Source organism: Diachasmimorpha longicaudata, chromosome 1, assembly GCF_034640455.1.
Source record: "Diachasmimorpha longicaudata isolate KC_UGA_2023 chromosome 1, iyDiaLong2, whole genome shotgun sequence".
Taxonomy (NCBI): domain Eukaryota; kingdom Metazoa; phylum Arthropoda; class Insecta; order Hymenoptera; family Braconidae; genus Diachasmimorpha; species Diachasmimorpha longicaudata.
In genome coordinates this window covers 1506809-1515210 of record NC_087225.1, presented here as the reverse complement: position 1 = coordinate 1515210, position 8402 = coordinate 1506809, and the positions used below count along the sequence as shown (strand labels likewise).

The 8402-nt window shown below is 32.8% G+C and overlaps 1 protein-coding gene across 6 annotated transcripts in view; it reads right to left on the bottom strand.

Moving 5' to 3' along the window:
• Kmr (kramer) overlaps positions 1-8402 on the bottom strand; it is a 278588-nt gene continuing 270186 nt past the window's right edge. For all 6 annotated transcript variants that reach the window (XM_064125086.1, XM_064125071.1, XM_064125078.1 and 3 more), the window contains one exon: positions 1-5726. In XM_064125086.1, coding sequence (XP_063981156.1) covers positions 5614-5726 — 113 coding nt within the window. In that variant the 3' untranslated portion in view covers positions 1-5613. The remainder of the gene's footprint in view (positions 5727-8402) is intronic.

Sequence of the window (8402 nt, the reverse complement as noted above, 5' to 3'; positions counted from 1 at the left end):
TTCGGTAATATAAAAACCAGTTTGTGTTTTTTATTTGTCTTCTGATTTCAGTAACATTAATTTCTTCCGTCCACTCGCATGTGACTCACTTCTTCCCCTTTATTTTTTTCCATAATATTCAATCAAGTCTGTGGAGCAATAAAAATTGATTTGGACAGTGGTGCATTACAAATTCAATTGTTGATAATTTTTTTTCCAGTTTTATCTATTTTGCGAACACTTCATGAGATGGGCCATCAAATAATGTACATCGACAAATGTATAATTTTATTTATATATTTTTTCCCTCTCGTTTAGCTGAACTCTTCATCCCCTAACTAGAAAATATTTATAATATATAGGGTGTGTAATATATAACTATGCAATAATCAACAGATTAGTATACAGTTAAAACGTGAAAACAATAAAATTGAGCGCCTAAAAATTATGATAAAAACACGAACTTTTGTCTAGTTTAATACAAAATTTGCTCCATTAAAAATGGAGAAATTAATTATATAATTTTTATCTTCTCTACAATCTATAGTTATCCATACGCATATATAATGTCCGTTGTTTATAATATTTCCTAATACAATGATGGATTAAGCATAATCATTCGCACATCTTACCATTTGCAGTCGTATTATTTCTCTCGCAATAATTTACTCTAAAAACTCTAACAGTTAAAATTTCATGTGCGAAATTGTAGGACCAGTGGTTAGATTTTTATTATAAAATTGTCCGCGCATTTATTTATTTAGAATTGTAATAAAAATTTTTAGTGTATAAATTTCACTGAAGTCTCGAATCAGTCGATCATTCGATAATGAACGTGTTTGGATGCTCATTAGTGAACAGTTTTATTGTTTGAAGGGTAAGATATTACGTGAGGGGTGAAAATTGGATTGAATATTTTTTTGGGAAATATTAGGTGTCTTGTTAGACGATAACGTCTGAGAACATTTCATGGGTTTACTAGTTAAATATTGATACTATGTAAATACAATCAGTTACAAGTTCGATAATTGATCAATTGAGGAAATCAATTCGCGTGAAAGATCCAGAATTTTTCAACTGTAGAGATATTTCTCATTAAATTAATTCGAGGAAAAAACATGACAATAATTTTTTAGGACAATAATAATGTCAATTTGTCTCGTCCTGAAATGTTTCGTCAGTGAAATAATTTCTTATGTAAAAAACATAAAAAAGGAATCAAAAATGAATTTGATCTTTTTCTCACATTACGAGTTGAATTCATTTATCTCGTTAATCTTAATTAATTCCTCAATTATAACTCTGTTCTTGCATTTTCACAATCTTTTTTAGGATCAACGTGTCTTGTCCATTGAAAAAGACTTCATTAATTATTGTCTAAAATCCAACTTATTAAAAATCCTTACATTTATTATTTTACATATGAATATTTCAATTTTGGATCTGAAAAGAGGGAGAGAGAGATAAAGTGGGATATGCACTTCAGATATGGAGATAAAATTATTTCTCGTGACTTTCTTGGTAAAAGGGCAGTGGATGTCTCTTGCCCTTCGCCCCTCTCCTCAGATCTACTATTAATTAACGTCAAAAATCAATATTTGGGATCATACTTCAATATTTAATCTTTGAATTCCACGTACATTAATTTATGAGAGGAATTGATGCCCACTTTTATTGATTGAACAATTTCCAAAAAATTGTTAGATACATTTTCTTCATTGTTAAAATATTTTTTTGTTATGGCATATGTTGCTCAAAACTGGAGATATATTTTTGAATTTACACCGACAATTATCAATAAAATCAAAAATATTTCTCATCCATAATTAAATGTTAATTTTGCATTTTAGTACTAAATCGGTCAGTTTGATAAATAGAAAGAAATTCGAATGTAACATGTCCGAATCCCTCTCGACCTTAACAATTAATCATCTAATCATCGTCATATTTTCCTGTGTAACAACGGCAGGAGTGAATCGCTCCCTAAAATTTTAATAGGTCGAACGTATTCCTTTCGATGTGGCACAACAAAACAATCGGGAAATTATCTGATAATTTTGAAGGTCTTGCGATATTGTAAACGATTATTTTGCTCTAAATTATTGATAATTAGATCTGTACTCATTTCTCGACCCACACAACTGTCAATTATTACCCTGTAAAGTAACAAAATCAGTTGTCGAATAACAATCGACTTCTGCAATTAATCGAATATTTCCCTCATGTTTTTCTGCGGGTTAATCTTCGGAATAAATTTCGCACAAAAAATTCCGGTTTAATCTGTAAAACTCGCTCTCATCTCCACGCAACAAAAAAATCAACGAATCAATTTTTCTCAAACTTCTTTCCTCTTGAAAAAATCGAATAATCACCAATTTGACAATGGAAACCATCGAAAGTTAATCCCTGAAGCCACGAGAATACGAGAAAAGAAGATTTTGTTAAATTATATTCGATAATTTTGGAGGTCTTGTAGTAATACAAATTTGACAATTATAATTTGTATGTGGAGTGTTACCCCTTAATAAAAAATCTTCAATTAACAAAATGAAATTTAATGTGTCAGATGCATTGGAGAGACAGAATCTATAGTTCAAAATCGAAAATTCAAAAACTAAAAAATGATAATTTAATTGGCTTTCTCATCGATTGTTTGCAGTGGCCGATTTCCAAATCTAGTCATTTAATTTCAAAACTTCCTGTTTGACGCAATGAAATTCCTCCTAGCAAATGAAATTCCATTTGTCACATTCCATATAGGCGTCAGGTGGTTTGGGAAAACTGTTATTTTTTTATATAGACAGCATAAAAAATTATCTGTTAAATTTCATGTCGACTATACAAAATAACATCGAACTGTGCAATTCTATTAGTTGAAATTTGGATCGTAAACGTAGTTTTTAAAATTAAATATATTTCGGTTTCCTCTGTGAATCCAAAAATTCATACATTATCAATTTTGAGGAACGTTAGAAATATTAATATCGCCAGACAAAATTTCACCTGGAAATCGCCAATAACATTCAAAGAGCGAATCATCTTCTCTCCAGCATTCCCATGGAATTCCTATTATGCTAAACTGCTTACAATTAGCTCTAATTATCAAAAAATTGTTTTAACATCATTTTTCGTAGATTCTTTTTCCCATTAAAGCTGTACCGAAGTCATTGACTTTCAACGGCCAATGGATAGAAAACTTCAAACTTAATTCATAAATCAGTGGTTTTTTATTTGAGGAGTGTGAAAAATTATGAGTTTCAAAAGCATGTCAAGATAAAAATTTGGTGATTGGGCTTAGGACTAGTCAATCCGTTACTCGGTAAGGCATACTCTTGGATCATTAAATCAATAATCAATGTTTACAACATATTAATCATGCCACTTCCATGAACAACGATAACAAGATTTGGCACAGAATTATATTATTTTTATCAATATAAAAAATTCATTAAATCAATACGTACAAACATGCCACTAATATCGATATAAACATTTGAATATTTTTATTGGAGAATCCTTAAAAATCAGTGACTTAATTGATAAATTAATGGAATCGACGAATATCTATAGATATTTGTACATAATCTTATTTAACCACTTATCTCATTCAACCTCAGTGTGATCCCAAATATTTCATCGGCTTCAACATTCATATGAATATACACATCCTTTATCCACAAATCTGTCTTCAGCGTCATTTTTCCATCCGCGATAGTCAATATCGAAAGTTAAGGACACACGAGTACCAAAAACTAATGCCCTGATGGATCACTAGATGGCCGGATGGAGTTGTGGAGCCAGTCAAGTACTAATCGATCTCTCTGCTAAGTTAATCGACTGAGGATCGACTAACAATCGAATAGCTATTGACCTTTGACTGGCAATCGACCAACCATCGTCTCCGATCGAGTAGCAATCGCCTGCCTATCGAAAGATTGTTTTCATAATTATGCACTGAAATAATCGATCAACCGGATATCGATTCAGTGCACCATCGAACGATCCACTGGGGTGCACAAATGAAAGTTCGTAATTATTCAGTTGCAACATTAACGTTGAATATTTACCCACATTATTTAAGAAGATTGTAAACTCATGGCAATAAAAATTGAATAATTTAGTTTTTATTTCTTTTATTGCAGGAGAGTAGTGGAAGGATGACCGCAAAATAACTTTACAAATTATCAGTCATTAGTGAGATAATTCCATAATTGAAGACCAAATCAGTGAAATAAAAAACTGAAATATAAATTATTTAGCGCAGTTTTTTAATTTGGAATTTTATGGAGAAGTTCCCAAAATAGTTTGAAGAGTTCAATAGTAAACTGATAAATCGAGATAAGTCCTTTTTCGCTAATGACGATTTTTAATAAATATTTCAGAATCTACGGAAGGCAGCAAAATTTAGCAACATAAAAAAAATGTAAAACTAACTAATATCGTCCGCCTACTCGATGGACTTCGGACATTTTCGCGATCTTTCAGATGATCAGCGTCCGACAAGATACGTAATTTAGTCAGTTGAGTACTACAACCACAGAAATCGTAGAGTGAGCATTAACAGAATAGGAGTCATTAAATTTAATCGATTCTGGTACACCATCGTATCGTTTAAATTGACAAACTCATTCACCAGTCAAGTACTAGTCGATTTCGGCTCATCTGATCGCCCAGCAATCGAATAGCGATCGACCATTGACGGTGACTGACCGACTGCCGAGTGACAGTCGAGTAGCAATCAACTTTCTTTCGACCATCGATTGCTCGATCATTACCTAGTCATCGATTAATGACGTAGAGTAGATCAATAGGCCATGCGAGTTTTCCGAAAACCATTACCTCATAAGATTGTGTTCAGAATAACGCAATGAGTCATGGATTAACGATCAACCAGCCACTGGCCAAGTGCTCAAGTTGATCCCAATCAACTAATTATCGAATAATGATCGGGCGATCCACCAGGAACATGACCAATATCTGAATTAATTTAAGTGAAAATTGCTCTATCGATAATTCTGGGGAACAGAAATGAAATGCAACCTAATAAATTCGTATTGTTGTTTTACAAAATCATAGTTAACGTTAAAAATAAAAAGTTTATCACATCCATTGGATGTTATTCGTGGAAACAAAATAATCGTTCAATTTTTTTCATTAAATTTAATTTCAGAAATTTAAAAAATCATGAAAAAGTTCAATTATTCAGATTATCTCAATAACGACTGGCGGGAAATTAAATTTGACAATTTGAAAATTTAATAGATTCAATACTATTTACAAAATAGTATTTTTGGTCTCGCTGTCTTCCACTTCGCTGCAAGTAATCAGTCCTTGATTTTCATTACTAACTAAAATTACTTGGCTATTGAATAACACCTCATGCATCACACGTTTCTAATCACTCAGTGTTACGACATTTTTATTGAGACCTTCAATCTTAGTGAAGGCAGTACAGCTCCTCCGTAATATTGTTTGTGCCTTATTACTCCATTACCTCAAAATTACTCTTGAGTTACGATTCACGAAGTGACATTAAGTTGTAAAGTTTTACGCTACTGTTGTCGTACAATTTGGCAGTACAGACGTTGTATGATGCCGGAAAAGATTCGAAGTATCAAGATTATTCGCCTAAAGTTATGAATAAAAATTTTCCCGCTGTTGATAGAGTGGCAGAGGCGTTACTGGTGACAAGTCTTCATCGTCAAAGCTCGGCTCCGTGTTCAGCGGTAGCGTAGCAAGTGCTTTCACTAGTTTGAATACAAAATTATTGAATAATTAAATTGGGAAAGCTCTAAGGACGTATAAACAATTGAGTGGAAATCAGTGAAAGAAAACATTCTGCTATTTGAATCTTGTGATTTAATTTGATAATTTCTGCCATTGCAGCAGAATTAATTGCCTTCCACTCAATTATTCACGGAAGAACCAAAAGTGCTGGATTGAAAATATTCAAAATATATGGAAGACATGCATTGACATGTCTTTTGACACTAAATGGATGAGTCAGCCTCGCCCAGGTGTGATATGCAAAAATTAAATATGGGGATTTTTCGTTTCTACAATACAAAAATATCTTGAGAGTTTTTATTTTGTTAGACTATCAGAGGATTTAAATACAACGCCTGAGAAAATTTCTTTTATTTATGCTTGTGGGTCCTTGAGATCCCATAAAAAACCTGGAATTTTCCCAGAATTTTTTAAATCTGTTTCCACTTCTTGCGTTTTCTAGAATTTTTTTATATTTCGCTGGGTTCTCTACAGGGAGAGAAAAATCTGAGAATTTTTATAGTGTGATAAAACTTATTGTGGTGTTCTGCAATCTCGGCGCAAACTGCAGGCCCGAGAAAAATTATTATGCTGTCTAGTAAAATTTCTGTATCGGTTCAGGAAAATTTCGATATCGGCCTCGTAAAAATTCAAAGTCTAATGGGCGACGACGAGGTGGACGCTAAATAGTTGATGCAACAGGTGTCATGATGGAGCTTAACGTCGACAATAATTGAATATATTCCGCACTTGTCATTAATCAATCACGATGAGTTAACAAAAAATTACTGTGTGGCACAGTAATAATGAAGGAGGGTACAATAAAATAAACTGATCCACAGGAATTTTTAAAAGATGTCAATCAATAAAACTAATCAATTAAACTCAAATAAAAAGTGATAGACCTTCAAATTTGATAGTGCTGTTTCGTTAAGTTTACGAAGCCACATATCACTAATTACAAAATGCACTACAAAATTTATGGTATTTATAGGAATTTTTCTGTGTGAATAAAATACATTCCAGTATTCTAGTATTTTTCACCTCGATCCTAGTGCCCGGCATGGTAATTTTTCAACGACTCTTCTCTCCGTGTGTAAATGAGTAAACTTTCATTCTTCGGTGCCTCTATTGTAAAAAATGCAACCGACGGTGGAATAGGAGTCGCAAGTTTCCGCATAGTAAAACTGTGTTACGTCCGCTCAGCCATATGCATCGGTAATTTCTGGATTATAGTGGCACTGAAATTTCTCTACCTTGGTACATCAACATTCAAGTTACGCGTTCGTATAGGTTTGATCGTTAAATTGCTGATTCTTGAATAAAAGCAATGAAAACTATATGACTAGGCTATGGCCGCCTCTGGGTAAAGAGATCTATATTGGATAACATCAAGGACAATCGTAATTTTCCGGAGTAATTTCTCCTTTTGGAGTTTTCGCGTGAAATGTTAAAATGTGAAAACATAAAAATGTTCTGAATTTTGTCTGAGATTAAAAAATACAAACTTTGTAGATTGAGGAAAATATTTTACCAAATATGTTTACGTGCCACCAGTAAATCTACATATCTCCAAAATCCATGTTAATGATAAGTAAATTTTCTTGTGGTTAATAAATCTTCTTGAATCCAGTAATTTTTTTTCAGTGCATGTGTGCATTTCCAGTTCGTTCACTGGATGATCAACTTTTGGAAAAATAAAGAATTAAATGGCTAAAATGACTCCGAGAAAGCTGAATTTTTTTACATGCTACGCTGAAAACAAAATATAATTTTGCCAATCACATGTGTTTTAGACAAATAACTATCCGAAATTTCTATTGGAAGAATATTTAATCGACAGAATCATATTTTTCTCTCAATGTAGGACAATGTGGGTGTTACTAAGGACTAGGTCTGTATGAAATTCAATTCAATCGGTCCAGCGGTTTAGTAGGAATTGCCATCGTTTTCGAATCATTTTTCGCAAATATCTCGAAAACTATTCAATCGATTTTAATTTTTCATCTCACAAAATATTCGTCTCTGTGAAATTTGCCACAATGAATCAAACGTTGGATCTCGAGGAAACCCCCCTCTTTCTCTTGAATCCCGTAAAATCCCCCCCTTATTAATTATTAGCTTCTACCCTTTACGTGATATAGATTGATCGGACAAATAACCTGCCCCATCCCTGTCCCTAGATAAGTTGTACAAAGCCCCAATAAATAAATCAATATTGTTAAAATCTTCTCTTGAATCATTTTGTAAAATATATCATTGTTATAATAAATTCCTCCTATTGTCCCTTTCATTTTAGACCTGTCCTCTAATTATAAGCAAAAGGTCACAACGTTAACCACCATGGACACATAAATAATTTTACTTTTGAAATTAAAAAATTCAAATGTTCTTCCATAACTTGCACTTTTTCTTCTTCCGTGATTCCTTAAATATAAAATCTCCACTACAAACAGAAAAAGGCCCAAAATTATTTGAATTCATGGGGTGGAAATGAGGTGGGTGGGAGTTAATGGACGAAAAATAAATAAAACAAACCTGAAGTAATTGTGATGTGCGTCCTATATGGAGGAGTGGAGGAAGCTTTTTATGTCGGTCAGTGCGCCTGGTTACCTACACACAGCACAAACGTTCTCCAAACAACACTCTACAAATTT